The sequence below is a fragment of the Schistocerca americana genome, chromosome 10 (assembly GCF_021461395.2).
Source record: "Schistocerca americana isolate TAMUIC-IGC-003095 chromosome 10, iqSchAmer2.1, whole genome shotgun sequence".
Classification (NCBI taxonomy): domain Eukaryota; kingdom Metazoa; phylum Arthropoda; class Insecta; order Orthoptera; family Acrididae; genus Schistocerca; species Schistocerca americana.
The window spans coordinates 97299895-97327213 of record NC_060128.1 but is presented as its reverse complement, the minus strand read 5'-3'; the positions used below and the strand labels follow the sequence as shown (position 1 = coordinate 97327213).

At 43.3% G+C, this 27319-nt stretch overlaps 1 protein-coding gene across 1 annotated transcript in view; it reads left to right on the top strand.

Moving 5' to 3' along the window:
- LOC124552270 overlaps window positions 1-27319 on the top strand; it is an 81090-nt gene that overhangs the window by 12204 nt on the left and 41567 nt on the right. The window contains exons 2-3 of the mRNA XM_047126549.1: window positions 7720-7854; window positions 19177-20553. Of these exons, the coding sequence (XP_046982505.1) occupies window positions 7720-7854; window positions 19177-20553 (1512 nt within the window). The remainder of the gene's footprint in view (window positions 1-7719; window positions 7855-19176; window positions 20554-27319) is intronic.

The window sequence follows — 27319 nt, the reverse complement described above, 5'->3', positions numbered from 1 at the left end:
TTTTGATTTGGCGGACAGGGTGGGCAGCAGTCTGCCATTGTTTGGTGATGGTGCCGTGGTATACGGTGAGAGGTCGAAGTTGGTTGACTGTGGGATCGTACAAGACGACTTAGACAAAATTTGCATTTGGTGCGATGAATGGCAGCTAGCCCTAAATGTGGGAAAATGTAAGTTAATGCAGATGAGTAGGAAGATCAAACTTCCTATATACAGGGTGATTCAAAAAGAATACCACAACTTTAAAAATGTGTATTTAATGAAAGAAACATAATATAACCTTGTGTTATACATCATTACAAAGAGTATTTAAAAAGGTTTTTTTTCACTCAAAAACAAGTTCAGAGATGTTCAATATGGCCCCCTCCAGACACACGAGCAATATCAACCCGATACTCCAACTCGTTCCACACTCTCTGTAGCATATCAGGCGTAACAGTTTGGACAGCTGCTGTTATTTCTCGTTTCAAATCATCAATGGTGGCTGGGAGAGGTGGCCGAAACACCATATCCTTAACATACCCCCATAAGAAAAAATCGCAGGGGGTAAGATCAGGGCTTCTTGGAGGCCAGTGATGAAGTGCTCTGTCACGGGCTGCCTTGCGGCCGATCCATCACCTCGGGTAGTTGACGTTCAGGTTTCATAACTAACCTTTTGCGTAGGACTCTCCATACAGTTTATTGTGGAATTTGCAGCTCTCTGCAAGCTCTGCGAGTCGATTTTCCTGGGCTGCGAACAAATGCTTGCTGGATGCGTGCTACATTTTCATCACTCGTTCTCGGCCGTCCAGAACTTTTCCCTTTGCACAAACACCCATTCTCTGTAAACTGTTTATACCAACGTTTAATACACCACCTATCAGGAGGTTTAACACCATACTTCGTTCGAAATGCACGCTGAACAACTGTCGTCGATTCACTTCTGCCGTACTCAATAACACAAAAAGCTTTCTGTTGAGCGGTCGCCATCTTAGCATCAACTGACGCTGACGCCTAGTCAACAGCGCCTCAAGCGAACAAATGTACAACTAAATGAAACTTTATAGCTCCCTTAATTCGCCGACAGATAGTGCTTAGCTCTGCCTTTTGTCGTTGCAGAGTTTAAATTCCTAAAGTTGTGGTATTCTTTTTGAATCACCCTGTAGTATTAAGAGTGTCCTCCTGACACAGTCATTTCCTTTAAATGTTTGGGCGTAACGTTGCAAAGAGATATGAAGTGTAACGAGCACGTGAGAACTGTGGCAGGAAAGGCGAACGGTCGACTTCGGTTTATTGGGAGGATTTAGGTAAAATTTGGTTCGTCTGTAAAGGGGACCGTATATAGGTCGCTGGTGCGACCTATTTTCGAGTACTGCTAGAGTGTTTGGGATCCGTACCAGGGCGGATTGAAGGAAGGCAAAGAAGCAATTCAGAGGTGGGCTGCTAGATTTGTTATCGGGAACTCGAATGGGAATCCCTGGAGGGAAAGCGGCGTTCTTTTCGAGAAGCAATACTGAGAACATTTAGAGAACCAGCATTTGAAGCCCATTGCCGAACGATTCTACTGCCGCCAATATATATTGCGCGCAAGAACCACGAAGATAAGAGAAGGCCTCATACGGAGGTATATAGACAGTTGTTTTTCCCTCGCTCTGTTTGCGAGTGGAACAGGAAAGGAAATGACTAATAGTGGTACAGTGTACCCTCCGCCACGCACTGCACGGTGGCTTGCGGAGTATCTATGCGAATGTAGATTTGTTGTGTAAACTCAAATACCTGTCCTCCGCTACCTTCTAGAGCTTCCTCTAGTACCGTGAAGGTCTTCCTTGGCGTCTTAACACACGTCCTATGAAGCTCTGCCTTCTTCCAGAGGCACGGGTATGTGCTCTAGACTCCAAAACTGCCTTACTATCCGCTGAACATGAGACGCTCCCATATCCCAAAACTGTTGTTGGGCCCGACAGTTGTGGTAGGGCATTAAGAACGTAGAAGTCTGTTGATGCGCACAAAGAGCTACAAACTCTTCACGAGTTCCCCATCTCTACTAATGTTTTAGTCTTCCTTGTTGTCCACACATTCTTTACACGTATTTTACCGCGTAAACACTTGAAATGGTCTAAGAAGTATATTAACAAGAACCAACCATTTATCACATTTTGACCTACTTTGATCGCCTTAAAAGTCCCTGTTTGTTCCTAGAGACTATTTCTTTTATATTAGAACAAATAAGCCCTCGGTCACAAATATTAAGTCAAAATTGACCAGGTTTCGACGTTACTATGAGCGTCGTCTTCAGAATTAAACTAACTGTTCGAAAACATAATAGGTATATAAGACATTAATAAACTAAAGTGTGTACTGACTGGAAAGAGATGCAGTACTTACAAGTCACATTCTAAAAAAATCCAAGCCGGAAAGGCAACATCATGAAAAGTTGTAAATAAGATAAGTTGGCGGGCCACTAACGGCTGCTCGTACCTGAGTGAACACGGGTTGCAACAAGACTGAGGTGACCACTTTAGAAAGTGTGGCCAAGTAAACATGGTGTTGCTACGAGCGCCATCTAGTAGCCGCAGAAACAACTAGGCTACTGTACATTCAAAATTAGACACATGGAATTGTGATGAAGCTGATTCAGGTATAACGTAAGCACTAATAATAATAAGATGAAGTTACATATTTATCTGCTTTAAACACAGGTACATTTTGTAACGTAAAAAAAAGTCAGGTATGACATACAAGAAAACAGCAATAACGTAACAGGAAAATAGCATTTCGGCAAACTGCATGAGGAAATCTGAATCAAAGATCAAGCAAAGGCTTTATACAGCTGCAGCTGTTTGTTGAGAATGAGGCCATCATGACGAGATAGATGTTTTGAACATCTCCAATTCCTCAAAAACATCTAACCTACGCCCCTTCTTTTCGGTATGCAGAATATTGCTATCGCCAATGGCTTTAGACACGTGTCCAGTAATTAAGGGATGATCGGCAAAGGATGAATTTAGGGTACTGGTGCCGTTTTCTCTCAAAAGATGTTATTTATATCTGATGGTGAAAGCACGTCCAGTTTGCCCTATACAATAGGAGGAACAGGTATCACAGAAGATCTTATAAACGCCAGAACTTTCTGTAGGGGAGCTAATGGATTTCTAATTATGAATGAAGTTTCTCATTGTTATTAGTAGAGAATCTGATGGGCTCGCTATGGGCAACCTTTTAGCTGGCATCCTTGCCGACATCTTTATCAAGTCCTTGGAAAAAAAGCTGTTTAACTGTTTCTCAGCCGCTTCACTAGGTAACCTTTCTTACACAAGGTACGTTGATAATATTCTCCCTAGCTGAAAGAGACAACAATATTTTTAGCTGTTTCCTAATTGCCAGAGGAAAATTCGTAAGTGACCTAAAACCGACTGTGTGAAAGATTGCTGTAGTTTCTCTACTACTAAATGTAAAAAGCAGTACAATGAGGCTGAAGGATACAGGGTACTTTTCCGGCTCAATATTATATAACACATATTTCTTTCAGGCACTGTATATAATGTATATGTTTTACAGATTTTTTTTGTTGATGTCAGGTAATGCAGTACACTTTTTAAACAAATGAGAAGTATTTTGAATATTTTTGAACCTGCTTAGGGTTATTAAAAAAATTACAAAGAAATTGATGCTTTTTTTCCAAAATGCTTCCTCACATTGAGGTACTATTTAATCCAATGTTATACATTTGAAGGAGACCAAATTTTTACCAGATATGCATGACATGATGGCTGAGGTACTAGACCTATTTAATTCCACCTATTATGTATATTACAAGGATAAAAATAACATATCTTACATTTTAATTTTTATATTTTTTTCCTAATAAAAATGTTACTTTTTCTATAATTTAGTTGATTCTGCAATAAATCTTGGGTAACCTTTCCCATGTGCAATGGTTGAAACTTTCAGTTGTATACTGAGTGTCCCCATGAAGACATTTACGAAGCAAGTACGGATCATTGCAGGTTGCAGAAAAAAATTAGAGCAATGTTTTATAAGCTTTAGGAAATATTTTTACCCTAATTCTGAAAAATACAACCTGCTGGAAATTGCAAACGCAAGTATGAGTTCAATTAAACTGTCCCTCAGAACATTCCTGAAGCGTAGTCTTCATCCTGCAGCATTTCTTCATCTTCAAGCTTCCTCTTGGCATTTCTTGCTCGTTTGGTAAATTGGAGAGCGAATCTTTCAGCTTCATGCACCCATTGCCTGTCACACGCAAGCAATTGATCTTCCATATTAGTGCCACATTTTATGCCTAAATTTGTCACTCCATCATTGAAACATATCACTGCATTTAGTACACCAACGTTTAATGTATTTAGTCCGACAAAAACGATCTTGGGTAACCTTTCCCATGTGCAATGGTTGAAACTTTCAGTTGTATACTGAGTGTCCCCATGAAGACATTTACGAAGCAAGTACGGATTATTGCAGGTTGCAGAAAAAAATTAGAGCAATGTTTTATAAGCTTTAGGAAATATTTTTACCCTAATTCTGAAAAATACAACCTGCTGGAAATTGCAAACGCAAGTATGAGTTCAATTAAACTGTCCCTCAGAACATTCCTGAAGCGTAGTCTTCATCCTGCAGCATTTCTTCATCTTCAAGCTTCCTCTTGGCATTTCTTGCTCGTTTGGTAAATTGGAGAGCGAATCTTTCAGCTTCATGCACCCATTGCCTGTCACACGCAAGCAATTGATCTTCCATATTAGTGCCACATTTTATGCCTAAATTTGTCACTCCATCATTGAAACATATCACTGCATTTAGTACACCAACGTTTAATGTATTTAGTCCGACAAAAACGATCTTGGGTAACCTTTCCCATGTGCAATGGTTGAAACTTTCAGTTGTATACTGAGTGTCCCCATGAAGACATTTACTAAGCAAAACAGGGTCACTTAGGTCTCTAAAAATTGGTTTTATTTCATTCATAACAGGCTCAGGAAGAGAATTCTTATGATGGTACATTTGACCACTTTCTTTTGCTTTTTGGTAACCACACCAAGAATCTGCTCCTTTAGGGGAAGTCCATGAACAGCGTGGCCATAAAGCTTTTCTCATTGCTGTAGCATCATTCAGAGGTGCAGTTCGTCTAATGGGCAGTCCATAATAATTCTGAACAAGGTCTATTTCAGCTTCTGTCAATCTGCCTCGGCCAGACTAAGATTTTCCATCAGATAGCAGCTTCCTCAGTCTAGCACGCCTCCTCTTTTGCTCATGCCCACAACACTCCAGTTTTGTTACCAGGGTATCACCATAAACATTGAACTCGTTAATTTTATTGAAAGCTTTAGAGTCCCCATCGTCTAGGTACTTCGTATATCTAACGTTATAAACGGGCACCGCTCTCTGAAATATTTTTAGAGCTCCATCACACTCCATACTTCCACTGTAACCATCATAATTCTTATAACAGTGATGTTCAATATGTCCTTCAGTGTTACCATGGCAGGTATGGCAGTACTTACATAAGCACTCAACATCAACAACTTTTCCAGTCTCCAGAGAAGTAGCACTTACAACACCATTCAAAAAGCGATGTCCTCGACGCCGCCATGTCCCATCCAGTGCAACAATATTTACAGTTTCTTCTACTGCACGTTTCACAGATGCTTTAGACACAACCATCAAGGCACCTAAAAGTGTTTTTATGAACCTACAGGAAGGAGGAGTAAGGTCCATCAAACCACAAAACATTTGAGCAGCCTTTCTACCTTTTCCTCTTGCACGCACTGCATACACCAACTTCAAATTCACATCATATGAATTGTGCACAATGTTCGAAGTCATTTTCGAGGTAGATCCACTGCAGGATCTGCAGAGAACAACTAATTTTGTTGCTGAACTCTTCCTGCTACTTTGTTGTTCAGTTATTTCCAGACAGCCTATACCATCACATTGTTTACATTTCGCCATCTCCTTTATCAAAGAAAAGAAGATGTCCACATCAACAACAATAAATCCACTACAAACAGCGTCATTGTTAAGACAAACATTTGAATCACCAGAAGGCGTGCCATGTGGGAGTTTCTTCCCTGAAGAACTGATACACATGTTACTTTCAACAGTGTGGCTTGCTTTGCTTGTGAACTGGTTACCACGGAATTTCCTTTTATTGAATTTCTTATGCGTGGCATAGTTCGTATTTGTTGGACACTAAATTTGAGGAAGAAATTTCTGAGGATGTACGTCTGGAGTACAGCATTGTATGGTAGTGAAACATGGACTGTGGGAAAACCGGAACAGAAGAGAATCGAAGCATTTGAGATGTGGTGCTATAGACGAATGTTCAAAGTTAGGTGGACTGATAAGGTAAGGAATGAGGAGGTTCTACGCAGAATCGGAGAGGAAAGGAATATGTGGAAAATACTGATAAGCAGAAGGGACAGGGTGATAGGACATCTGCTAAGACATGAGGGAATGACTTCCATGGTAGTAGAGGGAGCTGTAGAGGGCAAAAACTGTAGAGGAAGACAGAAACTGGAATACGTCAAGCAAATAATTGAGGCTGTAGGTTGCAAGTGCTACTCTGAGATGATGAGGTTAGCACAGGAAAGGAATTCGTGGCGGGCCGCATCAAACCAGTCAGTAGACTGATGACCAAAAAAAAAAAAAAAAAAAAAAAAAAAAAAAAAAAAAAAAAAAGGGATATGTGCTTCCACAAATATATGTACCACTTGGGCAACAAACATTCAGTAACACGTGAACAAACTGCTTCAGCAAAACAAATGTAAATACTAGCAAAGATAATCATTTACAGACACTAGAAACCTGCCCTGTTACCAACATATGCAATGTATCATATGTATAATAGCTGGAAAGAGAAAGTTCACAGTTCTTTTCGAAATAATACTGGTTTCTGTAACAGAAATAAAGAGGGCGTGGCGACATACATGACTGTAACTTTAAAATTTTGTATATGTAGGTCTTTTTTCATTTGAAACCCTATAATTCATTTCAGATTCTTCCAGCTTCTGTTTCACACGGGCACACACCTGTTCCCTTTCAGTTCACCATTACATCAACCTGTCACTACATACGAATGCCATCAGATTCTGTATCTTAAACTGATGTTTCCCCTGACAGTGTCCGAAGAAACAACATTAGTGGCAATACTGTACCTGAACGAAATTTATGAAGGTTATTCGTAATTTTAGAATCCTTCTGACATTAGTTGCATTAGGTGTGGAAATACTACTCATTGGTGACACATGAAAATTTGTTCTTGTCCGGGACTCGAACCCTGGTTTCTGCAAGTGGTCACCTTAACGTCTTCGGCTATCCGAGAATGATTCTGGCAAACTTCCACATGTCATACTACCTGCAACTCTATCGCTCATAACTTTTCTTGGATTCCCACCACAGGGTATATAGGAGACAAACAAATTCAACATAAGTCATTTTGCTCGTCAAAGCACCGATGGAGCCGCAGAAAGTGTGAAATATCGAAGTTTGTGTCATTCCTGGGAGCTTGCTAAGACAGTCCAAGTGGTTAAGGTCACCACTCGCGACAAATGGGAACTACAGGTTCGAGTCTTGGTTTAGCACAAATTTTCACTTGTCACCAACTCTCCCTTACACATGACGCAATGCTATTTATGAGCCCTTACACAGAGCACCTCACCGTCGGTAGTTCCCTTTGGACTGCGCTGCAACATGCGCCCACCACAGCTGACGTACTTCTTCGGTTTGCAGGCCAGGGTGGGGCCGGAGCGTCCAGCTGCGTCGCTGGCGCCAGCGGCATGACGCGCGCCAGCCGCATCCGCCAGTGGCGCCAGTACTGGGACGGGCTGGCCAGTGCAGAGGCCGCCCAAGCTCAGCGCGACACAGGTGAGCAGGTTCTCCACCGAGCAGGCTCACAGTTTGTTGCCAAGCCATGTCAGCATCACCACATTATTGCTCTCTTATATGAAAAAGCATGAATGAATTGTTGATTTGGAACAGCGGCGTAAAACCAAACCTTTTTTCCTTTACTCTATTGAAAAGCAGCTGGCGAACCAGCCTTTGCACAGTGGTTCATTTTGACGATTTTCTATTAGAAAAGAAAACAAAAAAAAAATAACTGTGTCTGTAGAGTAATATCGAAAAGAATTCATTTCCATGTACAGGGCTATTACAAATGATTGAAGCGATTTCATAAATTCACTCTAGCTCCATTCATTGACATATGGTCACGACACACTACAGATACGTAGAAAAACTCATAAAGTTTTGTTCGGCTGAAGCCGCACTTCAGGTTTCTGCCGCCAGAGCGCTCGAGAGCGCAGTGAGACAAAATGGCGACAGGAGCCGAGAAAGCGTATGTCGTGCTTGAAATGCACTCACATCAGTCAGTCATAACAGTACAACGACACTTCAGGACGAAGTTCGACAAAGATCCACCAACTGCTAACTCCATTCGGCGATGGTATGCGCAGTTTAAAGCTTCTGGATGCCTCTGTAAGGGGAAATCAACGGGTCGGCCTGCAGTGAGCGAAGAAACGGTTGAACGCGTGCGGGCAAGTTTCACGCGTAGCCCGCGGAAGTCGACGAATAAAGCAAGCAGGGAGCTAAACGTACCACAGCCGACGGTTTGGAAAATCTTACGGAAAAGGCTAAAGCAGAAGCCTTACCGTTTACAATTGCTACAAGCCCTGACACCCGATGACAAAGTCAAACGCTTTGAATTTTCGGCGCGGTTGCTAAAGCTCGTGGAAGAGGATCCGTTCAGTGCGAAACTTGTTTTCAGTGATGAAGCAACATTTTTTCTTAATGGTGAAGTGAACAGACACAATGTGCGAATCTGGGCGGTAGAGAATCCTCACGCATTCATGCAGCAAATTCGCAATTCACCAAAAGTTAACGTGTTTTGTGCAATCTCACGGTTTAAAGTTTACGGCCCCTTTTTCTTCTGCGAAAAAAACGTTACAGGACACGTGTATCTGGACATGCTGGAAAATTGGCTCATGTCACAACTGGAGACCGACAGCGCCGACTTCATCTTTCAACAGGATGGTGCTTCACCGCACTTCCGTCACGATGTTCGGCATTTCTTAAACAGGAGATTGGAAAACCGATGGATCGGTCGTGGTGGAGATCACGATCAGCAATTCGTGTCATGGCCTCCACGCTCTCCCGACTTAACCCCATGCGATTTCTTTCTGTGGGGTTATGTGAAAGATTCAGTGTTTAAACCTCCTCTACCAAGAAACGTGCCAGAACTGCGAGCTCGCATCAACGATGCTTTCGAACTCATTGATGGGGACATGCTGTGTCGAGTGTGGGAGGAACTTGATTATCGGCTTGATGTCTGCCGAATCACTAAAGGGGCACACATCGAACATTTGTGAATGCCTAAAAAAACTTTTTGAGTTTTTGTATGTGTGTGCAAAGCATTGTGAAAATATCTCAAATAATAAAGTTATTGTAGAGTTGTGAAATCGCTTCAATCATTTGTAATAACCCTGTATTTGTGAAAACGCTTTAGAAATTCTGAGCCATTCTTACAAAGATCCTGTACACTTTTTGTTTGCTTGGCTCAGTTGCTTCGCTCGTCTAGAACGCTATTTTGTAAAGGTCTCTATGGCGATCCCACTTCATAGCTCTATAGGCTGTTATTGTTTCACCCTGCCGCAGTCTGTGCCTGACTGTAGAAAGCCATCAAACGCTCTGCCAGTAAGCTGTCAGGCATTTCACTAGGAGTGTCTCATCAGTAAAGAATAACTGCACTAACATGTATCAAAATATATAAACACATTAAAATGTATTAAAACTTTTTCACGCGTCTCAGTGTTTATGACGTCAAATCTCCTGAACTATGGCAGCTAGGTGGCTCTTAACGTCACAGTGAATTTTGCCTGACAGTTAGGGATATGTCTGCCAAGTTTGGTCGAAATCGGTCTAGTGGTTTATGAGTAGACGTAGTACATATGTGCATACGCCCATCCATCCATTTTATAATATGCATTGTTGTATGCATTACTGCCATGAAACGTATTCACTACCGCACATTCGTACCACATTATAAGACTTGTTACTTGATGTGCCTGTAACTGGAGACATTTTATGTATTTTGGAGTGCTGAAAGTACTTTTTGTAAATTTTTCAAAGTTAGCTGTGTTAGACAACTGAGTCAGATCTTTAAGTATGTGGTGAGGGTAAGTGTAGACCGTTAACGAATTATATGACGTCACAGCGGAGGTCTACAATAATTTGGCCAAGTTGCAAAAAAAAAAAAAAAAAAAAAAAAAAAAAAAAAGAGACCCAGTCAATTGCATCATCCAGCAGGGAGGGTTAACGGTAATTTGGGCAATAACGTGCAAGCCTCCTGGACCTACTAAATGGTAGGATTACTCGGAAAGAGACTGCAGTTTCACAAATTAGGACCAAATCTTGTCTAATCGGTGATTGTAGATTGCTTGCAAAGGATCTGGAAGAATAGAAATATAGAATATGGGAATCATTGGCACATTTACTCTGTTCATCGAATCTGACACATATGACCCCCACCTAGAGTCCATATTCAGAGAATTTTTTGAAAAAATAATACACAACAAGAGGTAGCAAAAGCTGAAGCCCAAAACGGTAGCTGTGGACGACGACGTGTGGGTCTCAGTGGGTGAATTACAGCAAAATCCACTGCCAGAGCTGAAGGGCGAGCTCAAAATTATTAGGCCCCATTGTTTGCACATGTTTGTTATGACAGGAGTGTAACTACGTTGATAAGCCAGGACACTAAGACCGCCGCCCTACTATCGATATAAACACGTGCAAGCGATAGGCGAGGAGTGACTGCTAGTCATAAACAAGCACTGTGCTGTCCATGTGTAGGATGGCGAAGGCGCGCGATCTGTCAGAGCTTGACGGAGGGCAGATTGTGATGACCTGGAGGCTCGGCACGAGCATTTCGGAAACTGCACGACTTGTCGGGTGTTTGAGGAATGTAGTGGTGAGTGTCTTCAATACGTGGCGAGACCGAGGTGAAACGACGTAGTACGGTTGGGCGACCGTCCGTCATTATACACTACTGGCCATTAAAATTGCTACACCACGAAGATGACGTGCTACAGACGCGAAATTTAACCGACAGGAAGAAGATGCTGCGACAACCAAATGATCAGCTTTTCAGAGCATTCACACAAGGTTGACGCCGGTGGCGAAACCTACAACATGCTGACATGAGGAAAGTTTCCAACCGATTTCTCATACACAAACAGCAGTTGACCGCAGTTTCCTGGTAAAACGTTGTTGTGATGCCTCGTGTAAGGAGGAGAAATGCGTACCATCACGTTTCCGACTTTGATAAAGGTCGGATTGTAGCCTATCGCGATTGCGATTTATCGTATCGCGACATTGCTGCTCGCGTTGGTCGAGATCCAATGACTGTTAGCAGAATATGGAATCGGTGGGTTCAGGGGGGTAATACGGAACGCCGTGCTGGATCCCAACGGCCTCGTATCACCATCAGTCGAGATGACAGGCATCTTATCGGCATGGCTGTAACGGATCGTGCAGCCACAACTCGATCCCTGAGTCAACAGACTGGGACGTTTGCAAGACAACAACCATCTGCACGAACAGTTCGACGGCGTTTGCAGCAGCAGGGACTATCAGCTCGGAGACCATGGCTGCGGTTGCCCTTGATGCTGGACCACAGACAGGGGCGCCTGCGATGGTGTACTCAATGACGAACCTGGGTGCACGAATGGCAAAACGTCATTTTTTCGGATGAATCCAGGTTCTGTTTACGTCATCATGATGGTCGCATCCGTGTTTGGCGACATCGCGGTGAACGCACATTGGAAGCGGGTATTCGTCATCGCCATACTGGCGTATCACCCGGCTTGATGGTATGGGGTGACATTGGTTACACGTCTCGGTCACGTATTATTCGCACTGGCGGCACTTTGAACAGTGGACGTTACATTTCACATGTGTTACGACCCGTGGCTCTACCCTTCATTCGATCCCTGCGAAACCCTACATGGCAGCAGGATAATGCACGACCGCATGTACGGGCCTTTCTGGATACAGAAAATGTTCGCCTGCTGCCCTGGCCAGGACATTCTCCAGATCACTCACCAATTGAAAACGTCTGGTCAATGGTGGCCGAGCAACTGGCTCGTCACAATACGCCAGTCACTACTCTTGATGGACTGTGGTATCGTGTTGAAGCTGCATGGGCAGCTGTACCTGTACACGCCATCCAAGATCTGTTTGACTCAATGCCCAGGCGTATCAAGGTCGTTATTACGGCTAGAGGTGGTTGTTCTGGGTACTGATTTCTCAGGATCCTTGCACTCAAATTGCTTGAAAATGTAATCACATGTCAGTTCTAGTATAATATATTTGTCCAATGAATACCCGTTTATCATCTGCATTTCTTCTTGGTGTAGCAACTTTAATGGCCAGTAGTGTAGATGTCGGATGTTGCAGGCTGGGCAGACTGGTAGAACAAGACAGGCGGCGAACTGTGGCGGAACTACAATCAGACTTAATTGCTGGCCAGAGTACGTTTGAACACACACCGCACTGGACACTCCCAACGATGGGCCTCCGCCGGCCGCTGTGGCTGAGCGGTTCTAGGCACTTCAGTCTGGAACCGCGCTGCTGCTACGGTCGCAGGTTCGAATCCTGCTTCGGGCATGGATGTGTGTGATGCCCTTAGGTTAGTTAGGTTTAAGTAGTTCTAAGTCTAGGGGACTGATGACCTCAGATGTTAAGTCCCATAGTGCTTAGAGCCATTTCAACCATTTGAACCAAGAGATGAATACACTAAGCAGATTCAGAGGGATGTAGTTTTGCAGCAGATATTGAGAGTTGAAGGGGCTTGCACAGGATAGAGCAGCGTGGAGAACTGCATCAAACCAGCCTTCAGACTGAACACCACAATAACAACTTGAATGTATATTCTCAAAACCATCTAGATTCGCACTTCTTACGCGAGTTTTGCCAGTGGTAAAACGTGGAAAATAATGAGCAATGCAAAAGAGAGTACGGTGAAAAAGTAAGTCTGATTTGATAAATTCAACAGTCCTTTTCTACAACTGGAAACGTTTCACCTTTCCATCGTTTTAAGAACACGTCCTGTTACGTCTACACTGCGATCGTGATGAAGATATCACGCCAGTTGGCTACTCACCTTCACCATCAAATTAATCACAATCGCATGTAAACAGCTACACAGAATTTCAAGCAATGGGACACGTTTTACCACTAGTTACTACTTTGGATCCCGTATCGTTTTCGATATACGTAAATTTTCTTCCACTTGCATCGTCAGAAGATACATAATTTTGCCCTTCTTGCTGATGATACAAGTATAGGAATGCAAAGTAGTATCAGTTGTCTTATTGAAAGGTGCCAAATTAGTTATTTGAAAACGTGAGTAGATGATTCAAGACAAGTGAATGATGTACATTAAATTTTGACCATGCTTTCTTTGTACATACAATACAGCGCTTAGCACGTAACTATGCAAGCTATGAAATTAATCTACTCAATAAAACATTATTGGACGTAGAAATCGTTAAGTTGTTTATACTATTTATATTATTTGAAAAACCTACACTCCAGTATTAATCAAACGCCCCAGTTCAGCTACACATGCAGTATAAATGATTAAAAACGAATTAACTAGTTTATTATGCTTACTTTCACTCACTGGTGACTTTTAAATCTTTTTTTGGGAAACTTCAACTTACTGGTAGAATACACAAATCCATTGTAAGAAGTGTTTCTTAGCTGTGAATATCGTGCAGAGTTCTTTCAAAAAACCTCCATTTTAATTCACAGGGGTTAATATAAGTATTCTAAATTTTGATAGGTGGTTGTATGGACCGAAAGAAGGAAAACGCTGTTCGGTAAACATGGGCCTACAGCCCATGTACCTCATGAATGGTTCAAATGGCTCTGAGCACTATGGGACTTAACATCTAAAGTCATCAGTCCCCTAGAACGTAGAACTACTTAGACCTAACTATCCTAAGGATATCACACACATCCATGCCCGAGGCAGGATTCGAACCTGCGACCGTAGCGGTCGCGCGGTTCCAGAGTGAAGCGCCTAGAACCGCTCGGCCACACCGGCCGGCTGTACTTTATGAGCTGTGAGCACTTTCTCATCTTCGCTGGTGCGAAACATGTTTCCTGTACTTCAAGCTTTTTGCAGTTACTGACGACTTACTGAATGCAGTAAACAAATGTGTTCGCATTATACTGTTACTATGAAACAACAGAGCTCGTAATGTAATCTGCTTGCTTAGATGGTTGCTTCTGTTTTTCAGTGTGCACCACATCTCATGCTTGCGATTTCCGATGTGCAATGATAGGCTTCCGTTTTGCCAGTAAGTGCAAAGATAAAATTACAGCGTAAAAGCGTTTTACAGACATGCCAAAATAGTCCACTAATGCGTGCACTGCTCATACCCAGAAATGTGAATACGTTTTACAGTAACAACGCCAAACGATGGTTATTGCATGCTACAGGGTGATTCACGAAGGTATGCAGATATTTTAATATGTTATTCTACAAGTAAAAATAAAGAAAAAAGTTCATTATACATAGGTTCGCAAATGTTTGGTTACGGAGTTACGGCTAATAAAAGATTTTGCCTGAAATCTAGCTATTTCACTGATATGAAGCCATCGCAAAACTGTACGAGTCCCAGACGTGTATCTGCTGTAGTTTTCCAGAACATCCAGAGAGGCAATGAAGTAATGTCGTAAAATTTTTAATTTATTAACTATTTGGCCCAATTTGTTTCTTAACTTCCAATGTTCAAGAAGTTGCACAGCGTGCATACAATTCCACAATACATCCACAATAAATGTTCAAAAATGTCTCCACCGACTTCAGTGCATTTAGCTGCACGTGTATGGACAGATTTCGTTGCTCTACATCTACATACATCTACATATATACTCCGCTAGCCACTAAGCGGTGTGTGGCGGAGGGCACAATTGGCACCAAAGTCATACTTCCCCCCTCTGTTCCACTCGCGGATCGCGCGAGGGAAAAACGACTGTCTGAATGCCTCAGTGCGAGCTATTATTTCCCTTACCTTTGAATGGTGATCACTCTGCGATTTCAAAGCTGGTGGTAATAATGTATGCTCTACATCCTCGGTGAAGATCGGAGTTCGGAATTTAGTGAGCAGCCCCTTCTGTTTAGCGCGCCGCCTTTCTGCAAGTGTGTCCCACTTCAAACTTTCTATGAGATTTGTAACGCTCTCGCGATGGCTAAATGTACCAGTCACGAATCTTGCCGCTCTTCTTTGCACCTTCTCAGTCTCTTGAATCAGACCCAACTGGTAAGGGTCCCATATAGACGAACAATACTCTAAGACTGGATGAACTAACGTATTGTAAGCTATTTCCTTTGTTGAATTACTGCATCGCTTCAGGATTCTACCAATAAACCGCAATCTAGAGTTCGCCTTACCCGTTACTTGTGTCATCTGATCATTCCATTTGAGATCATTTTGAATAGTCACACCCGCATACTTGACGGATGTTACCGCTTCCAAAGAGTGATCATTTATTTTGTACTCGTACATTAATGGGGATTTTCGCCATGTTATACGCAGTAGGTTACACTTACTAATATTGAGAGATAACTGTCAGACATTACAACACCCACTTATTTTCTGCAAATCCTCATTGATTTGCTCACAACTTTCGTGTGATACTACTTTCCTGTAGACTACAGCATCATCTGCAAACAGTCTAATGCCGCTGTCAATAACATCTAACCAGTTCGTGTATGTAAATAGTAAAAAGCTGCGGACCTATTACGCTGCCCTGGGGCACACCTGAAGTTACATTTGTTTCTGTTGAAGTCACGCCGTTCAGGACGACATACTGCACCCTGTCTGTTAGAAAACTTTCTATCCAACCGCATATGTCATCGGATAGGCCGTAAACGCGCACTTTTTGTAGCAAGCGACAGTGTGGAACTGAGTCGAACGCGTTTCGAAAATCGAGGAATTTGGCAGCAACCTGGGAGCCGGTATCTAAAACCTGTTGTATATCATGCACAAAGAGGGCCAGCTGTGTCTCGCATGACCGCTGTTTCCTAAAACCGTGCTGGTTTCTGCAGATGAGCTTCTCAGAGTCTAGAAAGGTCATTATGTATGAACACAAAATATGTCCCATGATTCTACAACAAATCGATGTCAGTGAAATTGGCGGTTAATTATGTGCATCCCATTTTCTCCCCTTTTTATAGATTGCTATGACCTGGGCCTTCTTCCAGTCCCGTGGAACTTTCTGCTGTTCCAATGATCTCTGATAGATGATGGATAAGAATGGTGCTATATTTGTAGCACAGTCAACATAAAATGTTACGGGGATACCGTCTGGGCCAGAAACCTTCCTGGCGTCTAAGGATCTGTTTTACAATCCCAGATACACTAAACACTATGTCAGCCATCCTTGCGTTTGTTACGCTTGTTGTTGTTTTACAGGGTTGTTCTTAATTATCTGACACATTCATACAGTTTCAGTTAACGTTATTACTATCATTTTTTCAAACTTATTCCTCTACAACTTCTATTGAAAACTTTGTGCAGTTGTCTGGAATTTAAAAAACAAATTGGGCCAAGTAGTTAATAAATCAAAAACATTACGAAATGACTTCTTTGTTTCTCTGGATGTTCCGGAAAACTACTGCAGATACATATCTGCGACATGTTTTATTAGCTTCATCAGACCAGTAACAACAAAATAAATGGAAATCGTGCTTTATTTTAACCTCGTACAGTTTTGCGATGGCTTCATGTTAGCGAAGTTGCTAAATTTCAGGCAAAATCTTTTATTAGCCGTAGCTAAATACTTCTGGACCTATGTTTATATGAAATTGTTTCTTAGGTTTACTTGTAGAATAACGTATTAAAGTATTTGCATATCTTCGTGAAGCGTCCTGTATAACCATGGGTGATAAAAGAAGAATGTGTCGTCACTCGTTTACTGCATTCTGTAGATCGTTCGTAATTAGCATGGAACTTGCAGTGGAAGACAGCGAAAATGATCAAGCACACATATCTCTTAAAGTATACATTTTAGAGCGCATGTTTACTGAACTTTTTTCGTTTTGGTCCATGTTAACATGTGTCAAAGTATGGGATACTTTTCTTTTAAAACCTTCTACATTCATTAACGTTCCTTATAAATATAACGCTAGGACCAATAACATCCTCTAGAAATATTTGATGTTAAAACAGTGATTTGAGACACATGTGTGCACAGGGTTTTATCAACCTACCAGAACATATTGAATGACTTGTAGGTAATATACAGTAGTAGATCAGTTAAGGAAGTTTTCTGATGGACGACTCTCTCTGTCCCACTAGAGATACCTCCACAGGTATTCTTAAAATTAATGTTTTACATTGTCCAATAATCAGCTGTATAATGCAGTTTCAAAATGTGAAATCATTTCAGTGTGTTGCACTAAAATAATGTAAGCCCTTGGCTTCTTCTCAGCTTGCAAAAACCCTTCATCACGAGTTACATCAAATAAGTTTTTTTTTGTTTTTTTTTTAAATTAGGTTTACTTTCATTCCAATTGATCCGCAGTGAGGAGGTCCTCCAGGATGTAGAACATATCAGAAAAACAACAATACGTGACAAAGATTTACAACTCAAACTAATAAGCTAATGTACCATTCCACAGATCCCAAGTGGAATGATCGTCATTTTTAATGAACACTATATGACAGAATTATTTTACAAATATTAATGCACTGAATTTAAAATAAAAAGGTTTTTTTATTTATTTCTAAGGTAATAGACGTGTAATACAACTACTATAATACTTATTTACAATGAACACATTACTGCACTCAAATGGTGCAGAAGTTAGATTGTACTTACACACACACACACACACACACACACACACACACACACACATACACACATACACACTTATTTACAATGAACACATTACTGCACTGAAATGGTGCAGAAGTTATATTGTACTTATATGTATACACACACAAAGCAGTTGGTTCTACTGAGAAATTCATCAATAGAGTAGAAGGAGTTAGGCTTCTCTTAAACTGAATTTCATTGGTTGTTATGTTTTTTATGGCTGCTGGCAAGTTATTGTAAATATGTGTTCTTGAATAATGCACACCTTTTTGTACAAGACTAAGTGACTTTACATCCTTGTGAAGATTATTCTTATTTCTAGTATTGATTCCATGAACTGAGCTGTTGGTTTGAAACAGTGATATATTTTAATGACAAATTTCATTAACGAATAAATATATTAGGAAGCAGTAGTTAGTATCCCTAGTTCCCTAAACAGGCTTCTGCAGGATAGTCTTGAGTTCACACCACATATAACACTTAGTGTACGTTTTTGTGCCCGGAAAACTTTAGCTTGGTTTGATGAATTACTCCAAAAAATAATCCCATATGACATTATGGAATGAAAGTAAGCATAGTATGCCAGCTTTTTCATTTTTATATCCCCTATGTCTGACACAATTCGCATTGCAAATAGAAATTTGTTAAGACGCTTCAACAGTTCTGTGGTGTGTTTTTCCCAGTTGAATTTATTATCAAGCTGTAATCCCATGAATTTAACACTGTCCATTTCTTCTATCTACTTATCATATGTTAGGCATATACTCGTGGGACACCCCTTACAAGTTCTGAACTGCATGTAGTGTGTTTTTTCAAAGTTTAGTGACAAGGAACTGGCTAGGAACCAGTGATTAATGTCCACAAATATTTTATTAGCTGATCTTTCTAAGACAACACTTGATTTCCTATTTATTGCAATGTTTGTATCATCGGCAAACAAAACGAACTTGGCATCTGGTAATGTTACTGATGAAAGGTCATTGATATACACAAGAAAAAGTAAGGACCCTAAAATGGAACCTTGTGGGACCCAGATGTAAGTATTCATGAGTTGGATGATGCCTGATAGCTTGATACAGGTCTCTTTCCTAATAACACCCTTTGTTTCCTGCCAGAGATATAAGATTTGAACCATTTTGCAGCATTTCCTGTTACACTATAGTATTCTAATTTACATAAAAGGAAATAGTGATTTACACAGTCAAATGCCTTTGACAGATCACAAAATATACCAGTTGCCTGCAATTTTTTATCTAAAATACAGTGTATACCATTAACAGCCTACTGATGTGTACACAGGTGCCAGACGTAAACTGTCCAAACTGCCACCATCTGCTGTCGCACTGTTCGACCGCAGCCAACGGGATGACCTGGGGACTCCAGACGAGTGTGCTCCTTCAGCCCACCAGCAGAGTGACAGCGACCTTCCAGCAGTGTCCAGCTGGAAGTTCCAGTCCCCGACACCTCCACCGTCCTACCAAGAGTTGGTGCTTTCCGGAGTCATCAAGCCTCCACAACCTCCGGCACCACGCAAGAAGCACCATCGGGCACACGTCCAGAGGGCCCCTCCTCTCGTACCTCTGCATCCGACCCCTGCAGTCCGTAGTAGTGTCGAGGACCCTTCTTCTCACGACCATCCCACTACTGGCAGGCCACTGCAGGAAACGGCAGCCCTCGACACACAAACACTCACCAGCTTCCCGATTGTCGTTCCCTCTGCTGAACAACATCCACATGCGGAAGATCAAAACATGGGCGTGATAGCTGCTGGTCAGCAGAAGTGCACAGTCTCGGCAGGTGTGACTCTTGAGCGAGAGAACAGCTGCTCCATCTCCAGCATCACCGTCAGTGAGGGGGCCAGAGTAAGAGTTGTGCAGTCGCCAGATGACATACTCACACCTCCACAGGACACGCACGAGAAATCCATTGTGGAACTCAGAGAAGAGACTGTGACGCCTGAAGCCCATATCCTAGAAGCTAAGAAACAGAAACCCCATATATCGAGTAGATATATTTCAGCTATTGGAGCCAAGGAAGAGTCCATAACAAGCACACGTCCAAAGACTTCCAAAGTGGTACATATGACTAACAAAAAAAGGGCCCAGTTGGAAGAGGTCACAGATGTACCAGTAAGGAATGTAGGGCCAGTCAAGAACGTTGTTATCATACCACGGACGACCATGGACGATACCTCTTATACATCTGTGTACAGTAATGAGAGAGCAATGTACAGAAGTGGCAAAATGGAGAGGGTCGAAGTGAATGCTAACAGTTTCGGATCAAAGGTGGACATCTCTCAAGATTTAAGCAAGAAACAGGAGCCCAGAAGAGAAACAACCACCATAGTAGCTCGGGAACACCCAGTTGGAGAAGCCTCTGGCAATTTGGCCTCTCCTGCAATGACAGAGGCAGCAGTGACTTCTAGACCGAGTGGTGGTGACCGGCGACAGAAGGAGAAGGACAAGGTGTCCCTGGCGGAGTTCCTTGCCCTGGAGGCGCAGGACTTCGACAGTGAGGACCTGGCCAGCGTCCAGAAGCTGTCCGGGCTGTTTGACGAAAAGAAGGCCAGGCGGGACACACCGTCAAAAACCCAGACGCCTCCGAGGTCGCCCACGAGGAAGCCAGTGGTACGACCAGCTCCTGTCACTGCCAGCATCGGTGATTCCAGGGACTCAGGTGCGTTCAAGACGTTCTTTACTTGCAAATATTGATGATGACAGATTGTTACTACATTCTCGTGCAACTCCACAAGGCACTGTACATTACATAGCACCCTCATTCCTATTCTGCGTCTGTATCTTATACTCCCAAAGCAACTCCCAGATTTGTGGTGGAGGGTACTTTCTATAGCACTAACATTTACTTCCCCTCACCGCCCACCCCTCAACCCCATCTCCACGCTTCCTTGTTCCATTCGCGAAAGGCTTTCGGTATTCCTGTGAATACGATTTAATTTCTCTTATGCCTCGTTCTTGCCATTTGGTGAGAAAGCAGGGGTGGAGTAAAATATCGAAACATCAAAAACACGTCGCACTGCAATGCAAAATACATTATAGGAAAATCTTAGGCATTCAAAACTGACTTCAGTCGTCTCGTAATGGATAAACATAGGTCCTGTATGGTTTTGAAAGCAATTTTGCACCAGTCTTCCTAAACAATAGATGCAAGTTCAGATGATAGATAGCGATTACGAAACCTTCTCTGACCGTATCGTCTCAATACACGCCCTTCTCTGTAAAACAGACCGCACCGGCTCAATAATACTGAGATTTGGTGACAGTGATGGCCAGGGGTGATAGATCCTCGTGAAGTTATAATCTTCTGGGTTGTTAGACTGCGTCATACACTACTGGCCATTAAAATTGCTACACCAAGAAGAAATGCAGATCATATACGGATATTCATTCGACAAATATATTATACTAGAACTGACATGAGATTACATTTTCACGCAATTTGGGTGCATAGATCTTGAGAAATCAGTACCCAGAACAACCACCTCTGGCCTTGATACGCCTGGGCATTGATCAAACAGAGCTTGGATGGCGTGTACAGGTACAGCTGCCCCTGCAGCTTCAACACGATACCACACTTCATCAAGAGTAGTAACTAGCTTACTGTGACGAGCCAGTTGCTCGGCCACCATTGCCAGACGTTTTCAATTGGTGAGAGATCTGGAGAATGTGCTTGCCAGGGCACCAGTCGCATATTTTCTGTATCCAGAAAGGCCCATACAGGACCTGCAACATGCGGTCGTACATTGTCCTGCTGAAATGTAGGGTTTCGCAGGGATCGAATGGAGGATGGAGCCACGGGTCGTAACACATCTCAAATGTAACGTCTACTGCTCAAAGTGCCGTCAATGTGAACAAGAGGTGACCGAGACATGTAACCAATGGCACCCCATACCATTACGCCGGGTGATACGCCAGTATGGCGATGACGAATACACGCTTCCAATGAGCCTTCACCGCGATGTCGCCAAACACGGATGCGACCATCATGATGCTGTAAGCAGAACCTGGATTCATTCGAAAAAATGACGTTTTGCCATTCGTGCACCCAGGTTCGTCGTCCAGTACACGATCGCAGGCGCTGCTCTCTGTGATGCAGCGTCAAGGCTAACCGCAGCCACGGTCTCCGAGCTGATAGTCCATGCTGCTGCAAACGTCGTCGAACTGTTCGTGCAGATGGTTGAGGTCTTGCAAACGCCCCATTTGTTGACTCAGGGATCGAGACGTGGCTGCACAATCCGTTACAGCCACGCGGATAAGATGCCTGCTAGGGATACGAGGCCGTTGGGATCCAGCACAGCGTTCCGTATTATCCTGATGAACTCACCGATTCCATATTCTGCTAACAGCGAACAGCAATGTGGCGATACGATAAACCGTAATCGCGATAGGCTACAATCCGACCTTTATCAAAGTCGGAAACGTGATGGTACGCATTTCTCCTCCTTACACGAGGCATCACAATAACGTTTCACCAGGCAACGCCGGTCAACTGCTGTTTGTGTATGAGAAATCGAATGGTGTCACCGCCAGACACCACACTTGCTAGGTGGTAGCCTTTAAATCGGCCGCGGTCCGCTAGTATACGTCGGACCCGCGTGTCGCCACTGTCAGTGATAGTAGACCGAGCTCCACCACACGGCAGGTCTAGAGAGACTCCCTAGCACTCGCCCCAGTTGTACAGCCGACTTAGCCAGAGATGGATCACTGATAACTACGCTCTCATTTGCCGAGACGATAGTTAGCATAGCTTCAGCTACGTCATTTGCCGAGACGATAGTTAGCATAGCTTCAGCTACGTCATTTGCTACGACCTAGCAAGGCGCCATAGCATTTGATATCATTTTATATTGTGGTTATAACATGTACCGTCAAGAGAGATGTTCTACAATTGTGGATTAAAGTTAAGTATTACATCAACTACGTACTTTATTTGCTACTTTTAATTCCTTTAACTGTTCCAGATCTCACGCCAATCTGCGTGAGTTTAACGCGTTTGGCTGTCTTGCCAAGTCACAACAAATCGGTCGGAAACTTTCTTCATGTCAGCACGTTGTAGGTGTCGCCACCGGCGCCAATCTTGTGTGAATTCTCTTGAAAGCTAATCATTTGCATATCACAGCATCTTCTTCCTGTCCGTTAAATTTCGCATCTGTAGCACGTCATCTTCGTGGTGTAAGAATTTTAATTGCCGGTGGCGTATTTCCTCTAAAGTAATCGACGTTTCGACCCCTCTGCTTCTTCAAAATTTTCCAGTGGCCTCTACTGCTAGAACACTGTCAGGGACCAGTGTCGCTTTCTCTTATAAAGGCGAGTTTTCCCGCGTTTTTGCTGCAGAAGTGGTAGTATTGGTTAAAATTCTTATCGCTACCATTGGTGGACTACAGGCTATTACAAACAAACTCACCTCGAATACCTGTCTTCCCCAGAATATATAGATTACCCAAAATTCATAGAGAATCTGTTCCTTTCAGGCCTATCGACCGTGGCATTAACTCGCCAACTTATTTTTTAGCACGTCATTTATCTGGTAAAGAGAGACATCTAGTTGATAAAAGAAATACTTTTGTCAAAGTTTCTAAACATTTTTTTAGAAATTATACGCACACTGATAATATCTGCAGGAGACAATATCAGATGCAATGGAGATCATAAGGGAGGAAGTTGCTCAAGATGTCTTCGTTCGAGCTATTTTAAATACAATGGTAAATTCTATCAACAGGCTGACGGCCTTGCTATGGGCTCACCCATTTCGCCAGATGCAGCTGGCGTGTTTATGGAACATTTTGAGCAACAGGCGTTAAGTAGTGCTCCTTTGAAGCCTTCTTGTTGGCTCCGCTACGTGGACGATACACTTGTTATATTGCCACACAGCGAAGAAGAACTTCATGCGTTCCACAATTTCTTAAATGCAGTTCGCCCCAAAATAAAATTTATCCCGGAGGTTGAGAGTGAGGTCGGTCTCCAGTTCCTAGATGTGTTGATATGCAGAAGATCTGATAACACTCTAGGCCACAGAGTATACAGAAAGCCGACTAACACAAACAGGTATTTAGATGCCACTTCGCACCACCACCCAGCCCAGAAACAAGCAGTACGCAACACTCTGTCTTCACATGCCTTCCGTATCAGCGATGAGAACTTGGAATCGGAGTTGAATTTTTTAAAGAGGACAATGAAGGCAAATGGGTGTGATAGTTATTCAATCGACAGAGATTTTAGGCGGAATATTTATACCGCTAATAAGAATAACGAGGAACCGCCTTCTCACGCCGTGAAGTTACCGGTCGTTTCGGACGACACTGACCGCATAAGCACAGTTCTAAAGAAAATGGTATTCAGACACCTTTCTTTACTCCAAACAAAATAAAATATTTTTTCCAACGAAAAGTTACCCACCTCATTGCCTCCACAATGGAGGCGTCTATCAAGTGACATGTGGCTGCGGCAAAGTGTATAAAGGCGAAACGGGAAGAACTGTTAAAGAACGCATTAAGGAACACGAACGACACACGCGGCTAAATCAAAGTGCAAAATCGGCAGTAGCGGAACAATACGAGAACTGTGGCTCTGACATCGACTTTGAAAACGTACGTGTACCGGCTAAAGAAACAAACATTTATAGAAGAAAAGTCCGAGAAGCGGTTGAAATTTCCAAGAATGCATCTAATTTCAATAGAGGACGGCTATAGGCTATAGGTATCGAGGCTCCCCGCCATTATGGAAGTGATTATGCAACCGCGGGGTGCGAGCAACGTAAACAACGCGATGCAAATGTGTGTGAAATCTAATGGGACTTAACTGCTAAGGTCATCAGTCCCTAAGCTTACACACTTCTTAACCTAAATTATCCTAAGGACAAACACACACGCCCATGCCCGAGGGAGGACTCGAACCTCCGCCAGTACAACCCGCACAGTCCATGACTGCAGCGATTCTGACGGCTAACGCGCTGCAAGTCACCTCACCGTACAATAATATTTTGCGTAAACATTCAAATGGCTCTGAGAACTATGGGACTTAACTTCTGAGGTCATCAGTCCCATAGAACTTAGAACTACTCAAACCTAACTAACCAACGGACATCACACACATCCATGCCCTTGGCAGGATTCGAACCTGCGACAGTAGCGGTCGAGCGGTTCCAGACTGTAGCGCCTAGAACCGCTCGGCCACCTCGGCCGGCTATTCCCTCTCTCTTTCTCTGTCCTTTTCACAGCTTGTCACTGATGACAGAGCAATTTCAACCAATAACCCTTCTCCGGAATAAGTGACGAATAGCGCCTTTCTATCTGATGACAATGGGCCAGCAATAGTATCCACAAGAGTTCAGCCAATGAAGCCGCTTCTGCTGCATCAGTGCGGGAATATTAGCCTATGACGATGGCCCAGAAACGGCAGCCATAAGAATTTTAACCAATACTACCAATTTTCCAGCACAAAAGGGGGAAAACTCCCCTTTACTAGTGAACGCGACACTGACCTGTGACAGTATTCCAGCAGTAGTGGATACCGGAAGTACCTGAAGAAGATCCCACAGAGGGGTCGAAACGTCGATTATTTTAGAGGAAATACGCTGCTGGCGACTAAAATTGCTACACTAACAAGAAATGCAAGTAATAAACGGGTATTCATTGGAAAAATATATTATACTAGAACTCACATGTGATTACATTTTCACGCAATTTGGGTGTATAAAACCTGAGAAATCAGTACCCAGAACAACCACCTCTGGCCGTAATAACGGCCTTGATACGCCTGGGCATTGAGTCAAACAGAGCTTGTTTGGCGTGTACAGGTACAGCTGCCCATGCAGCTTCAACACGATACCACAGTTCATCAAGAGTAGTGACTGGCGTATTGTGAAGAGCCAGTTGCACGACCACCATTGACCAGACGTTTTCAATTGGTGAGAGATCTGGAGAATGTGCTGGCCAGGGCAGCAGTCGAACATTTTCTGCATCCAGAAAGGGCCGTACAGGACATGCAACGTGCGGTCTTGCATTATCCTGTTGCCATGTAGGGTTTCGCACGAATCGAATGAAGGGTAGAGCCACGGGTCGTAACACATCTGAAATGCAACGTCCACTGTTCAAAGTGCCGTCAATGAGCACAAGACGTGTAACCAATGGCACACCATACCATCACGCAGGGTGATACGCCAGTATGGCGATGACGAATAAACGCTTCCAATGTGCGTTCACCGTGATGTCACCAACCACGGATGCGACCATCGTGATGCTGTAAACAGAACCTGGATTCATCCGAAAAAATGACGTTTTGCCATTCGTGCACCCAGGTTCGTCGTTGAGTACACCATCGCAGGCGCTCCTGTCTGTGATGCAGCGTCAAGGGTAACCGCAGCCATGGTCTGCGAGTTGATAGCCCATGTTGCTGCAAACGTCGTCGAACTGTTCGTGCAGATGGTTGTTGTCTTGCAAACGTCCCCATCTGTTCACACGGGGATGGAGACATGTGGATAAGGTGCCCTTTCATCTCGACTGCTAGTGATACGAGGCCGTTGGGATCCAGCACGGCGTTACGTATTACCCTCCTGAACCCACCGATTCGATATCAAAGTCGGAAACGTGATGGTACCCATTTCTCCTCCTTACACGAGGCATCACAACAACGTTTCACCAGGCAATGCCGGTCAACTGCTATTTGTGTGTGGCAAAAAATATGGCTCTGAGCACTATGGGACTCAACATCTGAGACCATCAGTCCCCTAGAACTTAGAACTACTTAAACCCAACTAACCTAAGGACATCACACACATCAATGCCCGAAGCAGGATTCCAACCTGCGACCGTATCGGTCGCGCGGTTCCAGACTGAAGCGCCTAGAACCGCTCGGCCACCCTGGCCGGTTATATGAGAAATCGGTTGGAAACTTTCCTCATGTCAGCACGTTGTAGGTGTCGCTACCGGCGCCAACCATGTGTGAATGCTCTGGAAAGCTAATCATTTGCATATCACAGCATCTTCTTCCTGTTGGTTAAATTCGCGTCTGTTGCACGTCATCTTCGTGGTGTAGCAATTTTAATGGCCAGTAGTGTATGAGGTGGCCTAATAACACAGAACATTTTAACTTCGGTGACAACGTCCACAAAAACCTTCAGACTTAAATACTTGATCCTCGTGCTCACTAAACCAGTCCTGGTCGATGCGAGCTGTGTGAACGGGGGCCCCGTCTTCTTGGAACACAACGTCACGACTGTCGAACAAATACTACACACAGTCCAGTTGCATTAACGTGACCACAAGTTTTCGACGTACCCGTGGAGTAACTACTCTCAGAATATAGGTGACAGCACTAGCAGTGGAGGGGACATAAACAGCGTTGAGGGGAAGCAGTCGTTGTCGTAATGCGACGTCCAAAAGGGCTTTGTGCCAAGGATAGAAGCATGTCCAAAACGGCTAAGTTTT